We start from the raw sequence: 24726 nt of genomic DNA on the forward strand, positions 1-24726 counted from the left end.
TGGGAGAGAATAAAAACTAAGAAAGAGGACTTAAAATACATGTTCTAAAGGGAAAAGAGAGACAGCAGGCATTCAACTTAGCTGGGAGCATTCAATTGTCAGGAGGGTCCCAGCCGGGTTGTTACAAAGAACTTTCCCAAAATGTACTGGGAGGACTGGAGCAAGCAATGGGGACCTCACCTCAGAGCAGCCCTTTGGCTCACTTTGCAGTGTCCACACATGTCCCCATGTGCCACACACAGGCAAGCAATTATAATGGGCAGCTCCTATTAAGAATGGAGTTAAGAAGAGTTAGTTAAGCAACCAATTTAACTAAAGCCAACAGGATGGTGTGGAATAACAAGAGATTATTCCAGATTTCAGGAATTTCAGAAAGGAGGAAGAAAGTCTAAGTGATCAGCTCTAAGGTCCTGTTCCTGTGGGCTAGAGAGGGATAGGACAGATAACTCCTGATGGTCGAACCAGTGGCTGATGTTCATGGGTTGTATTGTGTGGCCTACTCAACCCTGGTCCCCAGGGAAGAAGCAGCGCAAGGGCATGGCCTGTCTCTCCAAAGTGCAAGAGCCAATCTCATGAGGCTGCAAACTAGCTGGAAAAGGCAGAAAATTTTAAACTGACCCTATAATGGGAATCTGCTAATGGGCAAAAGCGTCAACAATTTAAACTCAAGGGATCATGAAGCAAGCAGGCTGTGTATGTGAAAAAAAGAAAATAATCAGCTTTTTATATTCCAGAACAAGAAACTTAGGCAATAATAAATTCAAACAAATGCTCTCTAATAAGAATAAATAGGACAAAACTATTATTACAGAAGTCTAGCCAAATGCTTTCTTTAACTGGGATGTTACAACTGATGGTTACCACATACTGAGAAAGGAGATAGCAGATGAAAGAGATTAGGATGGTTATGTTAATGGCAACATTACCTGTTTCAGAATTATGGATAACTCAGAGCAGACTGTATGTAGATCAATGCACTAATTAGTAAAGCCCATACTTTGTGTATGCTTGTGTGTATAACTGACTACCTCATCAAACAAGGCCCAAGATGAGTGTCTCTCTAAAGACTTACTTGTGATGAGTGAAAAGAAAACTGTATTTGCATACAGAATTTAATTCTAGGACATATCTGTAGAGATTGCCTGCAGGCCACAGCAAAGTCTCATGAAAGACTAAGCACACTAGATAATAGTTTCCCAACAGAGGAGGTATCCAGCCAGCACACACTGTCTCTCTTCTAGATTTCATTGTGATGGATAAAGAAGAGCTCATCAACAAACTACAAACAGTTAGTTGCTTGATTACAGTCAATATGGGCAAAGTCAGGACACTCACAGGTAGTGAGTGATATATGAATTTGGATTTTCACAGAGGCTAATTTTCCCTGAACTGAAGAAAATACAAAGTGCATCTCATCATGAAGAAAAAGTAGACTGTGAAATTTGACTGAAAAGTGAGTTGACCAAAAAGCCATAGCTAAAACACAGGTTGATTTTGATTTTGTTCTGTGCAACACTGATTGAACATGAACTCTGGAGAATGGAAATCACATATGTGTTAAATGGGCCAGAAACCTGCTACTTGCCAGATCCCAGAAAAGAGGTGTTAACTGGTTGTTCATTGGCATTATTCTGCAAAAATCAATTCTAGGCCCCCTTTTTTCATCAGTAATCTTGAAATAAATGTAAAATCATTTGCATCTTGGAGCAAACAACATGGGTCATAGCTACAGAAGGAGAGTGGCTGTGACTGCAAGAAGTATCCAGCAGGCATATTGGGCAGATAGCTCAGCACAGGTACCTGCCGCACTGTGAAGACAAAGGGAGAAAGGAAGAATGAGGTGCTGGGCATGACCAACCAGAGGACTAGTGAAGAAGTGTGAGGAGGTGATTTGTCCTGCATATCAGGCAGTGGCGTGATGGACACTAAAATCCCAGGGGCAGCTCTGCAGTCTATGTTCTCAATAGGATATTTAAAAAGAATGGAAATTGAGCAGAGCCAATTTGGGCTTCCCATGGAAAATACCTGGAGAAAAATGCCCTTCCTGGAAAGGCTGGGTAAGCTGCCATGGTTTATCTCCTCACTGAGAAGGCTGGGCCCTGCCTTGGTCACCCCATGTGGGTATTTCGCTGGGAGCCAGCTCGTAGTATCCTGCCTCCACCAGCAACTTCAGCCGAGTTCAGCTTTTGCCTTCCCTTCCTAGGAACCGGCCTCATGGTAGAGTTAAATAGCTGCCATGCTGCAGTTATACCCTGGTGTGGGGTGATGCACTCCCCATGCAGGGTTACTCACCACTCTTTAAGTACAGTGGGATCCTCCAGGATGAAAGGGGCCTTGTCTCTGCAGAGATAATAACATAACTCACCTTAACTACGGGCTTTCTGCTGTTGCAGAGAGACAGGGCTACACCAGTGCGAGCCACCCTGGAGTAATGGCATTGCCTGGCTGGCCCAGGGGAACCTCTCACACCTCTCCCAGCTGGTGACTCAGGTGGCCTCTGGTGCTGGAGCCACCTCCGCTGGCTGCTGGCCAAGCATGGACTTCCATCATGACAGCATCCCAGCCCCAGCAGAGCTGCAAGACTTGTTGAGATGAAATGGCCGTCTTGCTTTTGCTGAATAAAGAATAAGCGATGACGTACGTGTAAGCATAGATAGCGGTTGCAGCGGAAATGTCAGTTCTCCAGAGCTTTGATTTTGAGTGTTAAACCCAGGAACAAAACCAAAATGCGCGCAAAGTGGTCATTTCTTATCATCACTATTTACAAAGAGCTTAATAATAACTATGAGTCACTGAGACAAAGTGAGTACTTTCTGTTATAAACAAGAGGAACTAGCAATAACGCACGTATCTTCTGCTTCCTTGTAAATCCTTAGGTTCACACTCCTCTCTCCTCCCTCTCATCCATGACACATTTCATTTTATGATCCCAGTTTTACAGAGGTGGAGACCAGACTGGTAAGTCTGGTCTAAGAGCCTGCATACTTTAAAAAGTGCCCTAATTTCCAAAGACATTAAGATACCTGGGACTTTTGTTACAGTCACTGTGAGCTGCAAACGCTCTGCATCTCTGCAAATCAAGGTGCTGCACCTCAGTGCCAAAGTAGGGAAATAACAGACTTTAGGATATCCAGGTGTCAGACTGCTGTCCATCAGGGTTGGACTGAGGTCTAGGCAGAACATCTTAATCTCGCAGTGACTTCCCAGTGGCTTTTTCACTTTCCAGTGAAAGTGGCAGTAAGAAGGATCCTTACTCCTTTACCTGCACAGAACATGACCCTCCACCCCATCATCTGCAGCTCCAGGTCCAGGACTCATCCCCATCACATTGCCTTTCAAACCTGCCTTTGTCACCCATGTGTGCCCAGGCAGGAGAATGCTCTCTGGAGGGTAGAGTTAGACTCGCCTCTGTTGTCTCCTGAAAGAGGATGGAAAAAGCTGGAAGGGTAGTCTTCCTGCAGCTTCCCCACTATCGCATTTGGGAAGGCAGTCAAACCTTACACAAGGAGGGGGAGCACTGCTAGAACTGGTGGCTACAGACTAGATGTTGGAGATCAGACACAACTTGTACAGGACTAATGGGTTCATGTGTTTACAACAGCACTGTGTGGCACAGCGTGTACAACAGGGCTGGCAAAGCTTTCCACTCTCATTCAGACCGAGGCGAGGCCGGGTCCACAACATTGCATGTTTGGAAATCAGCAGGATGACAACTGCTCATGCCATGTGTGTCAAAGCCAGATAAACAAAAGCATATAAAAAGAGAAAATCTGCAAACAACTCTTTCCAGTAGTGCCTGGCACTTTGGCCTGGGACAGGAACTTTGTTGCTGGCAGGAGAGAAGAGCTTTTTGGCTTTTGAAGCTGGGGAGGAAAATCCAGTATAATTCAGTGGATGTCTTGTGAGGAGAGAGCAAGAAGTTAATGAGTGCCAAGGCTGTGGGAGACAGCAGAGGAAAACTGGAGGCACAGGGATGCTCAAAGAGGTAGTAGGTCTGTCCACATGATACTGATGTAGCTCTTACAGACATATCTAACCCAGTAGTCATGTTGGCTACCAATAGCCATGAGGCTGTGTGAGCAGGCAGCAGAGCTCGGGCTGGCTGCCCTTGCGTTTAACCAGCTTCTTGGGCCGGTTTTGCTGCACACACAGGGTTTTTGTGCTGCCTCAGCTGCCTGACTGCGGGCAGTGCCTGAGCGAGCCAGTTTGTTACCGGCGGGGCTGTGCCCACACCTGCAGCAGCGGTGTGGAGACTGGACATGGATAGCGCTAAGGGACGGTGGGACAGCCTGCGGGGATGACAGGACGAGTGACGAAGGCAGGTTGGACGGGGTAGGGAGGCTGCTGGGCCTCCCCCCAAACAGCTGCAGGCCTATAGCCTCACAGCGCCTGGTGAAACCCCAAGGTCAGAGAAACGGTCTGGCCATGTCCAGTTGTCCCTGTTTTGACACAGTGGCGGGGAAGGAGCACTGCTCTTTTATCAAACAGGTGTGATGACAACCCGGGGCAAAACAGCACAGGGCTGGAGCCAAGCAGGGTTTGATCACCCAGAACCATCCCAGCCCCCGGGTTTTTCCCCACTGCTGGAAACTGAAGTTTTGTCCCGGACCAGGCGGAAACCAGGTGAAATCCTCCCAAAAGGCGCGCTCCCACCACCAGGCCGTGCCGCGCGGGGCAGGAGCAGCGGGGCCGCGCCGGCCCCTCCCCGCCGCCCGCCCCCACCGCAACGCGTCGAGCCGGGCCGGGCCGGGGCGGCAGCCGGTGCAGGGCTGCGCTTGCGGAGCGGAGCGGAGGCTGCGTCCCAGCCGCGGTCCCAGCGGCCGGCGGGACTCTCCGGGCTGCCCCGGCGATACTTCCAGCCGGGAGCGGGCGCTGCCGCCGGAGCGGTGCGAGAAGGGCCCTGGGAGCTTTGCGGAGCCGTGGGACGCTGCCTTGCCTTGCAGGTGGGTCGGGGTGTGGGGGGTTGCTTTTGGGGTGGCAGTGGGGAGATGGAGGCTGACAAAGTTGAAGAGGGCTGCCCTCCTCCTCCACCTGGTCCTCTGGCGGCGTGTGTAGGGCGGGCGGTGACAGTGGTAGAGCAGCTTGTTGAAACAAGGGGTGCGATGTAGCATCCAAGTTCCTTCTCGTCCTGATGCGCTTCCGCTTTTGCTTCGAGTGCTTTGCCCCACTTGCCTTTCCCTGCTTTAAACGCTTCAGGCTCCTCCGCAGCAGCGGTGCCGTGGGGCTGGGGGTTGTAGCCACTGTGGGGAAAAGTTGGCAGAAGGCCCACGTGTACTGGCTGTACACTGAGGGCACAGAGGTGGCAGGTGGGCCAGATCTAGCTGACAAGTTCGGGATCCCATTTTGGGTCAAAGCGCTCCTTGTTTTCTATTCCCTGTCTTGGCAGCCTCTGGAGTACATCTCCGATCTTGAAATGGTGGCAGCCTTACGATGGTGTTTTGTGCCTCTCTGGGCAGTATCTTCCCAAACATTCAAAGCAGGGCTGTAGGGGACATTTTTTAGTAGGAACCTGCTGGCCCTTGGTAATAAAAAAGGGCTTTCTTGCAGGATGCAAAGAGGTGAAGTTGCAGCTCTGCTTAGCTTGCTCCAAAGAAACTGCCGCTGCTTTAGCGAGCTGCGTGGTTTGTGGATTTTAATTTGGGTGGCAGGAGGAGGGAAAGAAAGGTTGCGAACAGCCCTGCAGAGCAATCTGTCTACTCGGGGGAGAGGGAGAGGGGGACCAGTGTGCCCCTTCAGTGCTGGATCCACATTCCTGCCCTTATTTGTTCGGGGTGAGAGCCTCCAGGGAAGTACTCCAGGACTCGGCAAAGTTGTTTCTGGTTGGCTTCTCTGGGGACTGCAGGAGTTCAGCATCACGCAGCACCGCAAGACTTGGCACATCCCTGGGAGGGAGGCTGGCAGAGCCCTAGCCCAGACCTGCATTTTCCATTGCCCTTCAGGTGCTCTGCAGCCTGAGAGGGGCACAGAAGAGACCCAGGAAACTGGATCCCTAGTAACCAGGAGCTGTCTCTTGGAAGCACAAAGTGTTGAGTTGCAGCTGGCATTTCTTATGCATCCTTGGTATATCTGTTCCATCGCCTCACCCACTCGGTGCCAGGATACGGTGTGTGCCTCTGCTGTTGCAGGCCCTTGTGCCTGCACGCTTTGGACACAGTGCTCGCTGCCCTGGTTAAATCACATCTCATATTCTGGAGCTGCAGCTCTCACCCTCTGAGTGAACCTTGCTGCCATCCTGCTCATCCCTTTGGCTCCGGTCTGCTCTGCCCCAACGGCTCCTGCTACTGTCCTCTCCCTGTGCTTTCACAGGTGCCCCGCCAACACCTGCTCCTCACTCACCCCAAGGCTTGCACTTGTCTTTCCATGGCATTCCCTCTCTATCTCCTTGCTGCTGCCTCTTCACCCCGCACAGGCTCCTGCCACCTCCATGCCCCAGCTCCAAAGGGGTATGCAGGGAGCCCAGGAAATTTTGATGTGGCCTTGTCCCTTTGCCCAGAATGCTGAGAGGGAGGAGGAGTTTAAGCGAGGGACCATTGGGTGAAGTTTGGTGAGATAGGTGAGCCATAAATCTCTCTTCTGGCTTTTGAGCCTTGAATCAAATCTCACTCCTAGGGGAAAATATTCCCTGCTGCTAGGTCATCGGACACAAGGTGAAAGAGCTGTGGTGCTCCATCCTGCCTGTTCTTTGGGGGAAGCAATCTGTCACCTGATATGCAAAACTGTCATGCCTGATTTAAAAAAAAATATGATATTGCCCTTCTTAGGGTTAGCAGCTGTCCCTGGGTTCATGCGGTCTGGCTTTGCAGCACTGCTGTCTTAGCCCAGCTTGTGAAAAAAACAGGAGGTGTGTTTGGGCTTTGAATGCTGTGGCAGGCTTGTGTCTGACTACATGAAAAAGCAGCTGTACCTTTATGACAGCTTCTGAAATGGAGAGTTGTTAGGGCAACAGTCTCAATCTAAAACGTAACTTTATGAAAATATCCCCCCTGCGGCCTCTTCCCTCTCTGGGTTTGGTAGCACAGCAGCAAAGCTCAGTGAGGGGCGAACCTCTATTTTTAATTAAGTCATACACACTTCAACCACAAGTTAGATCTCTCTTGTAAACCAACATACTAAATAATCAGGCTTTCTTACCTCTTGCTTGTGATAGCTCCATAAAGATGGTACGGTTAAGAGAGGAAAAAGTTGCTGGCTACGCCCTCCCATAGAGCTGCTCGCCGTGTTCAGGTAGTTAGGCCAGTGCAAACGCCTTGGAGGTCGAGGGGGGCTGCTGGGTGCGAGGGATGCGAGAGCTGCCGGCAGCGGTGCTTCAGAGCGACATGTCGGTGTGTCCTGGGGCAAAGAGGGAAGCGGCAGTATTTGAGAGCTGGGCTCAATGGCCTGGGAAAAGGCAGCTTTTCAGTGCCAGTGAAGGTCCTGTCCCAGCCTGATGGAAGTGGGAGAGCACTGTATAGGCAAAGGGGGCTGCAGGCAAAATGCGTGGCCTGGGCTCTCAGAGAACTGAGCCATGGTGCCGCTGGGCCAGGCAGCCTTTATGCTGTTGGGGTGACGCTGTCACAGTGCCTCGCTTCTGCCTCACAATGGGCGGGTGACAGTGTCATCACGGCCACAGCAGTGTCCCCAGATGTCCTGCAGGACCAGAGCACCTGTGCGGGGCTCTGGGTGGCAGAAGCCCCCACGCAGAGGGGTTCTGCAGCATCAGGGAGATGCAAGTATTGGTGAACTTGGAGCAGAAAGGTGCCTGGCTGGGCGTCTGCTGAAACACTGCCCGGCACCCGCGCTGGTGGCTTTGTGTGCAGAGAGGGGCAGTGCGACGGGAGCCAGGCTGTCAGAGGACAGGCAGTGGAGGAGGAACGGAGGAGAGGCAGTGGCAGGGGGGACAAGCCCCACAGACAGCTCCTTCTGGAGGGACCCATCGGAAGGGCTCGCTGTCCACCTCGCTGTGGCTGCCCGCGATGCAGGAATGGCAAAATGTGAGGCAGGTGCTCGGGGATTTTTGCAAGCCTCCGAAGTTTCTCAATGTCAGCTCCAAAGTTTCTGAATGGAGGCTTCCAGTGGCATTTCCAGCTGTAAAATGTGCACTTCCCCATGTTGCCTCCCCAACAATGTCTCTGTGGGTGTTGTTTTCCCTCTCCAGAGCCCACTCCTCATGAACGTGGTGATGAGGGGGAGCCTTCCTGCTCTTTGCTGGACGCGGTGCCCTCTTGTGCGTGGACCGTGGCCCCCCACTCCGAGGTAGGTGTCACAGGCACCATTTCTGCCCCTTCACAGTTCAGCTGGGAAACAGCCATGTCTTTTCGGAGAGACAGCCACCAACAGTCAGCTCTTCCATCGTCTGCCCCCCCCCCAACCGTAGCCTTTGGCAGTAGGGCTGCTGTGCTGCAGCAGGGACCCTACTTGCTCTTTCCTCTGTGAGCAGAAAGATGAGCTGCCACCTGGGAACAGAAAAAGTGCCATTTAAATTTAGCAGGAGGGAGTTTGCCATGGCGTTTATGGTTGTTTTCCTTTGTGGCTGTGCTGTGCGTGCGTGACCCCAAGGCTGAGCATGGGGAGTTTGGCCAAGCCTGCCGGTGCAAGCTGGGGATTAGCTCAGTGGGATGGGCAGGGAAGGCCCAATCCCTTGGATTCCCTGTTGCTTTGGAGAGGCAGAAATGCGCAGATTTGTACTTGTTTGGTCCATGTGCTAGAATTACACATGCTGTTTGGCTGTTACTACCGCAGGACACGTGGGAGGGCTTGGGTCTTTGGGGGCACAGAAGTGCTTAGCAGGAGCTCCAGGACTCCAGTGCTCCTCCATACAGATTCTGGTCCTGTTGTTCGTGTTGTCAGCAACCTGTCCTTGTGCTCTCAGTAGTCCCTCCCAATTTTCCTTCCTTTGAGCGTTTCCAGTCTAAAGGTCTGTCTGTGTGTCTCTCTCTCTTTCTCACATGCCTGTCATTGTATAGCAATTAAGGGTAGAGATCTAAAAGCACTATCAGCTTCCAAGTGGGACATTTGTGAGTTAGCTCCTTGCAGGACCATGTGGTGGTTCAAAAAAGTCATGACTTTTTTTGCATGGAGGCTTCTTTAAATTCACAATATGAACCACAGAACTGAAAGGACCTGGGCTGGTAGTTGACCCACGTCAAAAAAGTTTTATATGTCATAAGCTCTAAATGGTGCTTTCATATCTGGGGTGTGGATGAAAGCATGTCTGCTTTACAGTAGCAGCTTGATAATGGGTCCATGGGAAAGGCAGGGTGAGAGAAAGGCTAGACCCGGAGTTAAACACACCCGCCTGCTGCCATGTTCCCAAGCTGAGGGAAGGATAACGAACAGGCACACAGCGCTGGGGTGAACAGCAAGATCGGCTCGATTGCCTTCATAACGTTGGGAGATGTTATCAAAAATGGGTAGGACGCTTCGAAATTGAAACTAGCTTCAGTAAACACAAAATTTCAGGTTTCTGAGTCACACCATCAGTTGCTGGTGTATTGGGAGACAGAAACAGCTTGGCCTGCGTCTCCTGCTTCTGCAGTGCAGGAGGGTACTGCAGCTTCTGGCTGTTCTTCACCCCCCCGCCCCAGTCTGGGAGTGCGTCTCGAAGTGGGGGGAGCTAGGGTCACTGTCCACTGACTGTCCTGTGTGTGGGTAGCAGGATGACATAATTTGGGCCCTGTGACTTGACCTGTTGCATGACCACGCAGTGAGCTGGCTGGCTGGCTGCCAGAGACAAAGGTATCCAGGAGGCCTGGAGGTGGCCCTGGAAGTCCCAGGGGTGGGAGTGGATGGAGTGAGAACACAGCTCAGTCCCCGAGAAGTTGGGTGATGGCTTTGCAGCTTCATGCCATTCCCAGGGAACAAGGTCTTGTAACCCAGCTCTTAGGATTACGTGATGACCTAAGTGTTTGCAGAAGAAAGTGTGAAAACTTAGATGCTGAAGTTTTAAATATAAATTAAAAATAAGCTTCAGCTATGCTGCATGTTTTAACTCACGATTTTTAAATAGCTCTTTTGGGGGATTGTTGTAGTAAGTCTAGCTCATGATTTTTTTGATTGCCTTAGGGTTGCAGGTTTCTCAGGTCAAACAAGAAGGGATCCTGTTGGACAAGAACAGCAGAAGCAAAAAGCACAAACCTTTCTGAGAAAGGCCGGTGTTTTCCGCATTGCAAAACTCCATCTCCTATCATTCATGTTGTTGGAACAGTTACTCAAGCTCCATGCTGTTTTAAGTCTGAGGCCCGTCAACCTGTATAGGTTGGGTTAATCCTGGCAGCCATGAGGGCTGGTCCTGAATGCCAGTCCTCTGTCTCCCATGGGTCAGGCCACAGATAAGCTTAGGTCTTCCTGCTCCATTGCTTAAGTGAGGTGGCAGGAGCATCTCTGTGTTCTGAACACATCTCCTCTTTCCCCAGGTTCCTCTTCTCTTTCTCTCTGGCCCGCAGCAAAAGCCACAGGTCTCAGCTGGCTACACAGAGATTTGCTGCTCAAGCAGCTCTTCTCCATCTCCACCAGAAAAAAGGCAGGGCAGGCTGGGTGGCAGTGTCCTGCAGGTAGGATTGAGCCCCTACCGCCAGCTGAGCCGTGTTGCAAAGAAGCCCAAGAAAACAGTGATTGCGCGACTACCTACCTGGGTGTGCTGTGCTTTGGCAGCTCCCCAAGACACGAGTGGTTCTTCCCAACAGGTAACGCTTTTCAGCATCCTTCCTGTTGCAAAGCTGCACTTTCGTCAAACTGTAAGCGCTAAAAAGCTTTCTTTATTGAGGCTGATATGACTGGGCAGGATTGCAGAGCTTTTTAAAATTGGCACATTTCTGAATTTAATTGTTCTGTCGTCTGTGGTTTGACTTCTTCAGTTTTCCACCTTTTGATTCATCAAACTGGGACAGTGCCTTTTTCTTAGAGAATAAGTCTCTCTTTCAATGCTAGAGCAAAAAGAATCAGCTGGGGTAGAACATTCAGTCTTCCTGCTTTGGGCTCATGGATTTTGCATCAAACTTTCAGCTCCTTTAATTTTTTCCCACCGTCTGTGTAGCAGCTTTCTGGAAAAGGGTTTGAAGGCAAGAAGAAACTTCAAGAGGGTCCAGAAGTGCGTTTAGACATGATCACATTTATCTTTTTTGCAGGAGGTTTTGCAGGATAAGGGATATGCCTAAATGTACAGTTTCTCTGTGTTGCTAGGTAAGAAATCTTGAGTCTTGGAGGATCTAAAGAAACAGATTTTCCAGATCTGAAGATCATCCATTGGGATAAAGGTGAATTGCTTTATCCAAAGATTGTTTTTAACAACCAATCTTTCCTTTTTATATTAGATGGTGGTAGCTTTTTTTTTTTCCTAAATGTTGTCCAGTCACTTGTTTTCTACCAACTTCAGGTTTGTTGGGTCATGTCCACACATCCGCTGATGCTTAGCCATGGCTAAATGCTAGTCATAACTCAGCAGCCTTGGCAGATACAATACTGCAAAGACCGAGGACAGACGGGGGGGAAGGGAGGCACAAGGTAAGCAGAGGCAGTTAGCTGAACATGAGCTTTACTTTGCCAGATGCTGTGACCACTTCCATGAGGTGTGTGGGCTGTTGGAAACTGCTTTCTCCTAATGTTCCCTAACTTCATTCCTTTGTTTAAAATCAAATGATAGCCAATTCCATTTACAACCTGCACCATTCACTCTAGCTGGTCCTAGTGTCCCTCGTCCCTCATTCCCTCCAATATTCAAGAGGAACATGAACACAAGGCATTAATGTCCTCAGCCTTTCACTTTCTAGATGTGAATTTTCTTCTGAAATTACTTAAATGGGAGCCTGGTGTTTTCAGAGTGACGAGCATAGAAAATGAGTGTTAACTTCTCCTGAAATAACCCACTGGCATTGTGGCATTGTTTTTTTGTTTTTTGGGTTTTTTTTCCTTTAAAAACCAAGCCTCTGCCCTCACGAGACCCTCTAAACTTCAAGGACTTGTTTTCTTATGTATGTTGCCATCCACTCTGTTTGCTCTGTTGTGCTGGAGGGGTGTCCCTTGGGGGAGCAGGAGGCAACATGTTCCCCCGAGACATAAGCAAGGACAGTCTGCTGGTGCACGCCAATGGGTGCCGGGGCTGTTTGCCTGCCGATGTGTTGGTGCTTGCTCCATCCACCTTGACTCATGGTGCTTCACCGCCACTGCTTCCCAACCCCTCTGGGCTTTTCAGTCAGCGCACGGACACAATCCCAGCCTGAGGTTGGTGAAGAGCTGAGAGGGAAAGGGCTCCTGATGCTGGCATGGCCCATGCTGGTCGCTGCTGCCAAACAAGGTGTTGGGTGCTGGGGGGCTTGCGCTGGTGGGAGGGGAGAGGTGCCCTATTGGGCTTGCCTTTGGGACATTAAGGAAACTGTGGTCCAGGCTTTGCCATGCTGTTTGCTGAAGCTGGGCTGATGCTCTGCATTCCCATACCCTGTACGAGGAAGGGAGCTGTGTGATTTCTGCTGGCTCTAATTAGAGGAGAGGAGCTGGAATGGAAACGTTGGTTGCCTTTTGGCAATATTCATGTTCGCACTTGCTTTATTGCATACTAATGAGCGTTAATTGTCCTGGGTGACCGGCTTTTATCGAAATTATGCGGGAGCCATTTGCATAATAGCATGGAAGTGTTTCTGAGTGGACGGGGACTGTGGAAACTCCTGAGCAGTCCCACCCCTGCCGAAGGAGCAGCTCCTGGGAAGCCGGATGTGGCTCTGCTTCTCCACTTCCCCAGCCAAGCTTGCTGCTTCGTGCCATTCCTTCAGAGCTTGCAAAGTCTGGAAGCAGTGCCCTCCCCGTCGCTTGGACCTTCCTGCTTTTACCTGTAAGTGCCAAATGACAGACAGCTGAATTGATGCTCCTGGCCTCTGGCCCTGTAGAAAAGTGTCCTTTTGTGAGCAGTGGGAGGTTTTGCTTGCTGACCTTATGTTGCTGTTGATAGCAACCCACCTGGCCACTGGTGCTAGAGCAGCATGGCAGCGTTCCCGTGAGGACTGCCATACTGTGCAGGCTGACAGTGCTCGACTTTGGCTGTGCATCACTGGCAGGCTGAGACCTTTGGGGGGTGCCGAGAACCCGCTGACCTCCTCTCCCGGCCTTTCACACCCATGGAGCTGGCCTCCCCACTGCGGCTGGGCTGCACTAGAGAGGTGCTGGTGCTTGGTGCAGATGCCCTGCGGTCCTTTCTGACAGCAGCCCCTGTGAATTGTCTTACTGCAGAAAGGTATTTGCCTCCTTGGGAATGGAAGAGGAGCTTTTTGGCATCCAGGCACAGACCCTCAAGGAAGGGGGGACCATCTGGGGGCTAGGGAGGCTGCTGGAGGAAGGTGAATGGCAGCATTTGCCTGCTGTTGGGCTGCCTGTCCTCTTGGCAGCAAAGCTTCAATGACCTTCTCCCATTGCTGTCCCTGGAGGCAGGGAAAAATCATTGTACACACTACCTCATTTATTGGTATTATCTCTAAATTGCTCGCCTTGAGCATGTCTCCTTCTCGCCACTGCCCTTTGTCCTGATACTGTTGTTGCAATTTCTGGCATTTCCGCAGCAGCTGGATTTCTCTTGCAGCAGTACCTGTGGTCTGATGTTTCACCTGTGCAGTGAATGATGTAGAAACCTCCAAAGAGTGGTCCTGCTATGGAGGAAATGCTGCCACAGCTTGCTATAAAGCAGAGAGAGATGGAGGCTTGATGGAGCTGGCTTCATCAGCACTCTTGGAAAAAAATCTGTATCACATGAGCAAAATCTGAGCATGAGTCTAACTAGTGTATGATATTGTGTTTGTAGGACGTAGCCATGGCTGACCTGTTCTAGTGTTGGTGATAGTCCTGTTTCGGGCAGGAAGGCATCTAGCACAACAGTACCTCTGCGGTTCTGCCAGTAAGGAGTAGTATTTTTGACTTCAGAGGGGGCTTTTCTAACTTTGGATGACTGGTTCAATGACCCTGATGATCTTGGGCTGGGACTTGTAAGCAACTTCAGACTGAATTCTCTAAAGCTGAAAATCAGTTTTTGTGAGCTGAGAATCAAGCCTGTGGCTTTTCTGGCAGTTGAATGTTGATTATCCCATGTAAAGAACACCAAGTTATAGGCCAAATCCTGATGTCCATACTTGATTTTAATTTAGTCCTTCTTTGCGCACATAATGACAAGAATTTTTATTAAGAAAGGATTTTTGACTTGCATGGTATTTCTGAGCAGAGGGAATCGATTTTTTTTGTCAGGTAAAGCAGCAGTAGTGAAGGATGGAGCATCACGGGATGAAAGGTCACTGGTTTGGTGCAGTGCCTGGTGGTAGGTGCAGGGTCTCAGCACAAGAGTTACTCAGCTGGGGAGCAATGCGTAGGACCAAGGTCTGAATAATATTTCCATCCCACCTGTTGTCATGAGCAAATACGGAGGAATCTATTGCACGGCCTTTCCAGCTGCTAACTATGGGAGACTTGCTTACGGTCGTGTATTGGAAGCTAATTAAAACTGGTGACAATGGTAATTGAGTAAGGATGCTTGAGGATAAGTATGACCTCATGTCTGAAATGATAATGAGGCCTATTAAAACCTGCACCAAAAAAAGAAATGAAAGAGGGAACAGAGGCAAAGGTGGTGTGAGAGGAGCTGTTGCAGACAGACGCAATACCTGGCAGCAAGAGCACTAGGAGAGATGGGAAACCCAGAGATGTCAGGCTATTAAATCTGCTTAGTAAACAAGCTGCTCCTGAGCTAGCTACGCTGCTGCTCACACCAAATCAGCCAAAACACTTCAGTATATGTTTAATTCAAGCACATTACTTCCCTGTTCACCCAGACCTAGGTTTAGGCTACATTAAGTGAGGGCAACACTTATTGCTGTTTATTGTCTTCATTTACTTACTTGTTATTTGCTGGGAAGAAATGAACTCGCCAGAAAATCAGCAGCAGCTGCCAGCATGGGATGGTCATGGGGAAGCTGCAAAGATATGCCCAGAATTTGCACTGCTGTGGGATAACTCGTTAGCAGAGGACAACTGCAGCAGCTCACGGGGCCACCGGGTGCGTATACGGGTGCATGAGTGACTCCTTCCTCCACGTTTCCTCCATGGAAGGAGTAGAGACACGTGCCAGGGCTGGCGCACCTTCCTAGCCAGTGCATCCTAGCCATGCAGGTCGGCTCTGAGAGGGTGGTGACCCTGCTTTTGGGCTGACACCTCCTCGGGTTCGGTGCCCACACACCTGCTTGGCCATGCGAACTGCAGCTCAGACTGGCACAGCGTCTTGCTCTGCAAATCTGGCATGTGGAGGCTGCTGCCCTCCTCCCTGCGGGGGCCGCCGGGCCCACCCTGACCCCATGTGCATTGGTTTGCAGGCTGGGACCCCCAGCTGCCTCCTGGAGCATGACGGCATAGCTGGGCTTGCGCTGGCCCCCGCCAGTGCCGCGGGACGACCTGCGCAGTCGGCCAGTGCTCTGTTGCCTGACCCTCATCCTCCTGCCCGCTGAGAGGATACAGCTGAATGAAGGCTAAGGATGTGCTATGGAGCCGGGATTAAACTGCTCTGACCTATGCGATGGCAACTCCAGTTTTGGCAGCCAGGAGCAGCAGCAAAGGACCCTGCAGGAGCTCTGCACCGTAACAGTCGTACGTACAGAGATGGGGGAGCTCTGGAAAATGAGGTTTGCTCCACAGGAATGAGTTTGGGTGGAGGGATGGAGAGGGGGGAACAGGGACATAACAGCAAAACACTCCCTCCAGCCAGTGGGTGAGTGCCGTTGCCTCTGCAGATGGCTTCCCAAGAAAAGTGTTTGCCTAGATAACGCCTTAGCGGTTAGCCAGACAGTGAGGAACCAGCTGCAGCAGAACAGCTAAGTTGTGTCAAGGAGTCTGCCCATGTGAGTGAGTGTGAAAGCCATCTAGGAATGGACCTGGGGTGCCCTTCTGTGCCCTTGACCTTTTGCGTTCCCTGCAACTCAAAGTGCTTTTCAAATATTAATAGAGAAGGATTTAATTAAAAGTCAACATCTATAATAAATGGTACCTCTCCCCACCACTAAGCCAGTAGCAATGACACAGGGATGCATTTCTTTGCAGTTGACTCGGCATGAGCCTGCTGGATGGACCAGCTAGGCTTGGATTGCTTGGCTTTCTGCTGAATCCTACATGAACCTTTAATTAGAAGAACATAAGCTGCTTGGCTCCTCTGGCTCTGGCAGCTTTGTTACAATTAATATTCCCCCTGCTAGGGCCAGGATTTATGCTCTGCTCAGCTGCAAATGAAGTGCTCCATCAACTTCAAGTATTCAGAGACCACTGACATCCAGGGAAACAGTAATCATTTTTTTTTTTTTTGTGTGTGTGTGTGTGTGTGTGTGTGTGTGTGTGTGTGTTTGGAAGGGAAAGGTGGAACCACAGGTGAACTTCTGTTCCCTGGGTGACTCCTTAGAAGAACTTGCAGTAATGCTTTAGGCAGCAGCCAGAAGTAAAAAGATACTGCTGTGAATGCACCTAGGAATGAGGTGTGATTTTTTTTTTTTTTGAAGTGCAGTGCCTTGAGTAGAAGTCTGCCATCCTCCTCTCACTGATAAAAGCCAGGTATTACCCTTGGACTAGACGAGGCAGGATGGAGAAATTGGATGGTGTTACAGCCTCTTACTGACCCTGAGCAGCCATATCAGCCTCTCTGAGCTTCTGGTAAATGAGATGGCCATGATCTATGCAGAATGATGGGGTTTTTTGCACAGCAAATCCTGGAATAAGGTGAGTGGGGCTGGCTTGCCTCACCATCTGTGCTGTCTGCTGTGGTTTTCATCTCCCAGAGAGCCAAAAGCCCTATTCCACCCAGTTTGGGGGACACAGATGGAGAGGAGGCAGGGAGCAGTTTGGACATGGGAGATGGATATCTCCCCGGGGATCCCACCACTGTGTTGTGAGGTGAGGCTGAGCTCCATGTGCAGCTGTATCCCAGAATAATGCAGCAGTGTCAGCATCTGTTCTTGCACGTCTTTCTTGCTCAGCTCGGGATTTGCATTACCCAGCAGTCCCTGGCCCAGGGAGCCATGACACCAGAGCAGCTGTGGTACCAGTGTGGCACCAGCACATGAGCTGTACTCCAATGCCTCGTGAGCTGTCAGGAGCCCAGGGCCTGCAGACTGGCCATGCCTGTGTGGCGGTGACATGGGCCAGCTTTGAACTTTCCAAGCTTCATTGCGAGTGCTTCTGCTGGAGCCAGGCAGTGAGGCCAAATTACAGCAACATCCATGAAATGACTGTGAAGGTGGTTCCTTCTCAGTCCCCAGAACTGATCTTTGATCAAACATTTTTGTTTTAACAATTATGTGCTGGCTTTATTGATCCAGCCTGTGCTTTATTCTTGGTAGCCCATGAGATGGATCCAGCTGTGGAAGAGGGAGCTGACACCTCATCTCCCTCTGAAAACACTGCCTTACTTCCCCCTGCAGATTTATTTCTAGTGATGCTGGGAGAAGTAGAGAAAGATCTTGAAGGAAGAACTGAGGGCATGTGACAGTGGCAGCTGTTAGAAAAATAATCTTCTGCTGTATAAATTGAGTGCACATGATCTGGAATATTTGAGAAAGGATTTAGGTACAGCACCTCCAAGGATGTTTTTCAAATAGTACATCTCCACATAGGGTATCCCAGCGCTCTGTGTTTGTCTTTTGATGACACCCATTCTGAAAAATATAATTGTTAGTGACCTGGTGCATAGGCAGTCACGAGTTCTGGAAGCCAGGATGGGCTTTTTCCTTCCCATATGTTATTCCTTGGTGTGAGATGTTTAGTGTCTGCACAGTTGTGTGGCTTTCCATGAGCTGGCTTTGGGGTAGCACAACAGAATTTAGGGAGCAGGTGTGTGATCCCAGCCCTGTGCTGTCCTCATTCTTCCCTTTGAAGAGGATGCGCTGACTTTTAAATAGAAGATCTGTAAGTAACATGCTCACATAGTGTGTGTGGACAAACCCACACATGCACGTCCCGTTAAAATTTCTGGAGTATTTTAGATCCACAGTGGAAATAAGTTCATTGTTTCAAGTAAGATCCTTTTAACAGAGGGAGAGCAGTGAGTATTGTTAAACGGTGGTTTAAAATGATAAGGTCTCCTGTGTGCAGTAATCAGGAGAACCTGAAACACGAACAAATTTGAAGTAAGCATCTCTGTCCAAAATAGAAAGGGAACACAAAGCCCCAGTAAAGAAAGTCCATTTGTTCCCACCCTCTGCCTGGTATGGCAATCAGCAGTGTCAGCTGTCCGGAGGTAAGGAGGAGAAGCAGCAGTTTGGAATGATTTTTCATAGGACAGCATTTGGTAACAGGCCTACCTTGCAAAATGTCTCAAGGCAACCCATGACCATGGGTCCTCATGCCAGTCTGGCTTCCCAGCCTTTCCTCCTGATGTGAGCGCCAGGTCACTCCCCTCTGCTTCCTGCACGGCCCAGCAAGGCACTGGGGTAGGGAGCATGGAGCCCTGGCAATCCTACATGTGTTTACAGGATCAGAGTGGGGCTCCCTCTCTTTAGGGAGAGGCTGTCTTCATGCCCCCTTTGGAGGTGTCCCTCAAAGCCAGTTTTCATGCAGCTAGCATCAGGTTAGTTTCTGAAGGGCTGGGGTGCAAATGGAGCCCATCCTTTTGTGTTGCTACATAACTCATTTGAAAAATACTGTTGCAGTTCCCTCTCTGTGTTTTCTGTACCATCTGACAGCTCTGTTGCTGACTCCTGGTAAAATCAACCAGCTGCTTATCTGCTGGGAGGTAGGGGTAAAGTATGATTTCTCCTAGACACAGATTTCTATTTCCAGTGGTAGTGGCTAGCAGAGGACACCCTGCCTTTCTTTCCAAAGAGGTGTGCTAGAAATTAGAGTCCTGCAGGATCTTTCTCCAGAGGGTCCTTTCCCAAGATTCGTTGGCTTCCTCCCAGTGATGGTCGAGAACAGTCTCCCAGCTGCCTGAGGTTTGAGTTACGTGCACAGCTTCATGACAGGTTTGGATACTCAGCTGTAAGAAGGGAGGGCCCCCAGAGCTGTTCCAAAGGGAAGTGTGTTTTGAAAGTGGTGGGACTGCCCTCTCCTCTTGTGTACTCTGCAAGTGGTTGGGTATAGCAGCAGAGTACATGTCCTGTCTGTGCACATCTCATTAGCCTTGCCAGCGTGTCTTGGTCTAGCGCAGGGACGTCTGCTCGTGCAGAGGCGTTTGGGAGATGTGGTTTCAGGTTGCTTCCAGTTGAGCAGAAGTACAAATGCAAGAGATCATGTCAGTGAGGAGACCTTCTTTGCTGGGAGCCCCAGGTATGCCCCCTTCCTCCTCACCCCTTTTGCCTTTCCTCAGACATCCTCTGACCGCAGTGGAAAGAGCTCCCCATCCTTCTCTGCTGCTCTCTTGGGAGTTGTGTGGACATTCCTGACAGGAGGAATCCTGCTAGCCCTCTTCTTTCTCGTCTTCACAATTCGCTTCAGGAAAAACAGGTAAGTTTCTCTCTTCCATTGTGAAACTTCTCATGAGTTGGGGCAGCGGGATCAGGTTCCCACAGTCCCAAGCTATGAGCTGATGGTCAGCTAAGGTCAGGAAGGTACAACCCTGAAGAAACAGTTCTGGGCAAGCAAGGGCAATCCTGGGGATGTTGTGGCTTTCTCCGTCATATCCAGTGTTGACCTCTGCTGAAGACAGTCCTGCTTGGACTATGAGTCATCCTCCCTGAGGCAGGGAGCTGTGGACAAGACAGAGCATGGAGGTCCTCTAGCATGGCATGGGCTGCAGCTGTGGGAAGGGTGATGTGAGTGAAGAGGCTGCCATTCCCTGGCCCATCATGACTGGAGCAGCAGTGCGTGGTCTTATCTCAAGGGTGGTACTGAACAAAGCATCAGCAGAAGTGAGCAGAAAGAGAGTTAGTCTGCCTCTCCACCCCACATGCTATGAGCATCACTTTGAGCAACATAGCTACATAAGCAAAGCCATCACCTTCTCAGCAACATTCAGGTTTGCTTCCTGGTGCTGGGCTGCTCATAGTTTGAAAATATTGCTAAACTTTTTGGATCTCAGTGGTTATCCAGACTGGTGGGGAATATGGTCTCCATTGCTAAGAGAATCTGATGCTAAAATGAAGGCTTTCTGTGGTGTCATTCAGGCTGTACAAAGGATGTAAGAAGTCCTGGTCCCATGAATGCCACATAAATCAAACAGCTCAGTGATTCCTCATAGCTCAAACACTCTCTCAGCTAGCAGTTAGCCTGAGAGCTTGCTTTCCTAGTCTTTCCCAGCAATTTTGGGTATGTTGGCTGCCTCCTTGCGACCTTCTCCTCAGTTTCGTTGGTCTCCTGTCTTCTTTCTCCCCTCCCCCGTAGATACATGCAACTCTCAAGCTTTACTTAAAGCCTTTGTGCTCTATGCGCCTTGCTTTGTAGAGTGACATGCATCTGTGTATAGCCCAGGCTTCTCTTGTTTCAGTGATCTGCTTCTGTTAAGGAACTTAATGCTTCTTATAACTGTCTTAAACTCAAAAAAGTCCTGTTCATAATGTTTTTATCTTGAGCCTTATGCCTGATACGGTGCAGTAGCTGCACAGCCTGTAGCCAGGTCTCAAGCATTTAATTTTTCGAAGCAGAGTGGTGTCTGGCTCTGTGGCCGTCTTAATTGATTGCAGAATTATTTAGGCCCCCAAAGAGGTTCTCAGAGTGAAACTGTAATGAATGTACGTTATTTATTTGCACTGCAGCAAACAAATGCTGGTCTGCCTACTGAACCTGGGAGCGCAAAGACGACCTTTGTCAGTCTGCAGCTGAGAGCGTGATCTGATTAATGTCTTTCACCAGGGAGAGACATGATGAGGAAGGCAGGCAGGGAGGGAGCTGGATTGAATCCTAGGCTCTGTGTTGCTTCAGAGGTAGCAAGAATCAGCAAGAAGTTCAAGGGTAGAGAAATGAAATTACTAGCAGCAGATTGAAGGGATGGAGCTACACAGAGGGAAGATAGGACCTAAGGCTTTTGCTTGATGGAAGTGCTGGGGAAGGGTGACAGGTCTGTGGAGATCAGTGGTTTGGCTCTCCTCTCCCTGAAGGCAGTTGCAAGATTATGAGTAATGGCATGAAATTAAAGAAGGAAAGCTGTAGCCCAAATAGTGCTGACAGCTCCCTGTGTTTGAGACTATACTGAATGTGGAAGAATCTCCTCAAAGAAAGGAGAAGGGGGAAGGACCTGTTCCTGGAGACATTGGAAACTGCTGTACCCAAAGCACTGGAAATCTTTCTGCTGAGGACAGTCACCCTGGGCTGCATTAGTGGGGTTTTCCACCTCTGATTTCTGCTGTTTTGCAGCAGAGGGCAGTGCAGGGAAACGCTGGCCTTGAACCCGGGAAGTGGAGCTGCACGCTGTGCCGCGGGCTTCCTGCATGATGGTGGGGCATTGCATCGGCTGGCTCTGCACTGCAGCAGGGAGGTGGAGAGGTGGCACAGCTGGCACAGCTTTATTTTGCCTGGCATGAGCACAGGTAGCAGAGGAGCTGGTGTGGCACAGACCCTTCTGTGACCTTGCATACTTGGTAGCTAAAGCCCATCATTTTGTCCATAAGAAAGCTGTCTGAAGCTGCCACGGGTATGCTTTTCTGTGCCACAGGCAATTGCAGTGGGTAGAGGTGCCATGGAACAAGTTCATTACCCATCTGTTTTGGGGAGAAAGGGTCTTGCTATCTCACAGCAGTGTCAGGGCAGGGCAAAATGAATACTTTAAAGATAGCGAAGCACTCCAGCAGTACCAGGGAGGAGATGGGGTACGCATCATGGAGCAGTGGCTGAGCTTTCCAGGGAGCTGTGAACAGCAGTGGTTGAGGGGGGGATGGGACAGTGAGTCAGGGAGGTGTCCCTTATGGCCGTCATCATCTGTGTAAGGGGACCTTGCCCCTTTGCTGCCAGGTCATGGCATTCAGTAACTGTCACTCCCTTCCCTGCTTTGTTTCCTTGAGGATTGTGAAGATGTCCAGCCCCAATCTGAACATTGTGACCCTGCTGGGCAGTGGCTTGACTTACTCTAGCGCTTACCTCTTTGGGATTCAGGAGCAGAGCCTGCTGTCTGGAGACTCGGTGGAAATACTTATTCAGGTGGGTGAGGGTTTTGCCGGAATGGGTGTCCACATGCACACATGCTTGTCCACACTCTTCCTTACCTATGACCTATCGCCATCCTGCTTCTGGGCACATTCGACTGTGTTGTTTCCACATACACAAAATGCAGCCAGATGCTTTACGTCTGCAAAGCCTTCTCTATTTGATTATGAAAAGCCAACAACGCAAGGAGGAATGCAAGTCAGGTTTCCAGGGGAGGGAGCAGTGCCCACAGCAGCTGCCCCACAGACAGCCAGGCAGACCACTTGGCTTTTAAAAGTACAATACGGAGATAAGCAGGCAAGCTTCTTGGGTGCAGAGCTGATCTTTGCAGAAATGCTGACCGGTGTGATGGATTCCTGACTCCTGACCTGGGGCACCCCACTCCCAAACCAGGGACTCAGCACTGACTCAGCGAGGGGAACGGGATGTGATGTAGAGAGGCTGAGAAGCAGGGAGGTCTTGCTCAGCCACCTGGGTGGAGATAATTAAGAGAGATGCCAGCTAGTGATTTATTGGCGCTTTGACCCTCTGTGCAGCTGTCACTCTCAAGCTGCCTGGCTCTCACTGCTCCTCTGACAAGAGCCTTCCGAGGCAGAGAGAAAGAGGCAGGGATTTCTGCCAAGCAGCTTCCTCCTGCCTGTCTCCTGCCTGTTTTTTCCTGCCACCTCTGCTCTGCACCCTGGATATCTCATTGCTGGCCATGTGGGTGGGCTGCAGGGGAATAGGTGTATTTTAATTTATTTTGCCCTGTTGTCAACTCTCTAATACCTGACATGGCCCTCCAGAAGCCAGAGCACCACAGATCCATCCCCACCGTGTCTCTTTATCCTGTCTCTGGTGTGTCAGACCCTGCATGGGCAGAGCCTCCTGGCCAGCCACGTGCCAGGAAAAGTACGAGCACTTGGTTGCTGCTGCTGCTGCTTCACCCCTGTCTCGCTGCCTTCCGCTCACAGGTGCGGCTCTGCTTGCTCTGCATCGGGAGCTCCCTGGTGTTTGGGCCTGTCCTGGGCAAAAGCTGGCGGCTCTACAAGGTGTTCACCCAGCGGGTGCCAGACAAGCGGGTGGTGAGTACCTGGTGCCAGGGGCCCTGAGCAGCCTAGCGCAGGTAACCTCCCTCTGCGAGGCACCTGGATGTGGGAGGCAGCAAAAAGCAAAGGAAAACACTCTACGAAAGTGAGACAAACTCTAGGAAGTCCCAAACCATTTTGGAATAGCCGATAAGACTGGCAAGTAACAGGGAGGGTGGGTTACAGGGGTGCAAACAACTGGACACCAGTTTGCCTTCATTACACAACACACCAGTGTTTATGTCCAGTTTTTGACTGATTACTTTTGTGGGATGAAGACAAACCAGGTATCTTCAAGTATCTCGGATGTGGGGCAACCTCCAGATGGATCTGGTATTTTGGGTGAAGGGAGGGAGCGCTGGATACTCCCCTGCAGGAGAAAGGTGAAACAAGAGGGTTTGCAGAGGAACAGGGTACAGGCAAGGACTCCCATTACTGAAGGATCAGGGGTCCATGTTCAACTTGCAATATAATAATCCTATAAGCTTTTATTTTCACTCTTTTTCTTTCTGCTTGTGATGTAGGTAAATGGATGATACTTTTGTTTTGGAAGTGCTGTTTTCTGTCAGGGCATTTACCAGCTAGCCACACAGTCAGAGTTTATTCATGGCCCCAAGCCTGATTAGGTCTCCAAGAGTTTTGGAGACGGAGACAGTGATCTTGTGGCCCACGTGGATATAGGTGACCTGTAAGACTTCACTCTGGGGGAAGTATTAGGGTAAACATGTCCCTTGGAAGAAAGAACTAGAAAGAGACTCAGAGAGAAGGAGGTTATTGGTATCTGTTTGCTTCCGACTGTAACACTTTGCATGTTTGCAGATTATCAAAGACCTCCAGTTGCTGGCGATGGTGGCAGCGCTGGTGCTGGCGGATGCGGTGCTGCTCTTAACATGGGTATTCTCTGATCCGATCCAGTGTTTCCGAAGCCTCAGCATCTCACTGCGGGTAAAGGGATAAGGAGAGGTGGGGGAGCATCATGTTGTGTCCTGTCTGATCTCTGTGGAAAAGGTGGGTGCATGGTCAGGCACTTGGACGTGGGAGAGAAAGAAAGAGAGAGAAATAAAAAAAGAAGGAAGATGGATTCAGAGCTTTGCTTTGCCAAGCAATAGGGTCTAGTGGATGACCTTGACCAAGCTGTGCTGGTCATCTGGGTGGCAGAATAGAGATCCGTGGCATCTGCAGATAGTTAACCATGGTTAGAAAACCTAGATGTTAACCAGCTGTGTTGGCAGATGAATATCAAAATCTTTCTTCCTTTAACTCTCTGCCCCTGGCAGCACTAGTTTTGGGTGCTTTTTGGAATTTACAGAGGAGACCTAATTTGTAGACCTGTCTACCCATCTCTCTGTCCCTGCTCCTGGACAGGAGTAGCGACCTTCACTTCTGTGTTCCCATTGCCTCCTAGGTGACAGAGAGGGGCATGATCTGTTCAGTGAGCCGGATGCAGTCCTGCGCCTCTCTTTACTCTGATCTTTGGCTCATTCTCATTTTAGGGTTTAAGGTGCGTAACCTCTTTATTGATTCTCGCATTGTATCTCACCTTCTCCCAGTCTCCCAGTCTAACTGTTCAGCAGCATTTGCAGTTTCACGGCCCTGCCAGGCTATG

The 24726-nt window shown here is 50.1% G+C and overlaps 1 protein-coding gene across 1 annotated transcript in view; it reads left to right on the forward strand.

Annotated features, from left to right (window-relative positions):
• The first annotated feature begins 4766 nt into the window (after positions 1–4766).
• GPR156 (G protein-coupled receptor 156) overlaps positions 4767–24726 on the forward strand; it is a 28083-nt gene continuing 8123 nt past the window's right edge. The window contains exons 1-8 of the mRNA XM_026103428.2: positions 4767–4943; positions 8135–8232; positions 15315–15585; positions 19286–19422; positions 21912–22047; positions 23007–23117; positions 23940–24065; positions 24526–24621. Of these exons, the coding sequence (XP_025959213.2) occupies positions 15481–15585; positions 19286–19422; positions 21912–22047; positions 23007–23117; positions 23940–24065; positions 24526–24621 (711 nt within the window). The 5' untranslated portion in view covers positions 4767–4943; positions 8135–8232; positions 15315–15480. The remainder of the gene's footprint in view (positions 4944–8134; positions 8233–15314; positions 15586–19285; positions 19423–21911; positions 22048–23006; positions 23118–23939; positions 24066–24525; positions 24622–24726) is intronic.

Source organism: Dromaius novaehollandiae, chromosome 1 (genome assembly GCF_036370855.1).
Source record: "Dromaius novaehollandiae isolate bDroNov1 chromosome 1, bDroNov1.hap1, whole genome shotgun sequence".
In the NCBI taxonomy this organism is placed as follows: Eukaryota; Metazoa; Chordata; class Aves; order Casuariiformes; family Dromaiidae; genus Dromaius; species Dromaius novaehollandiae.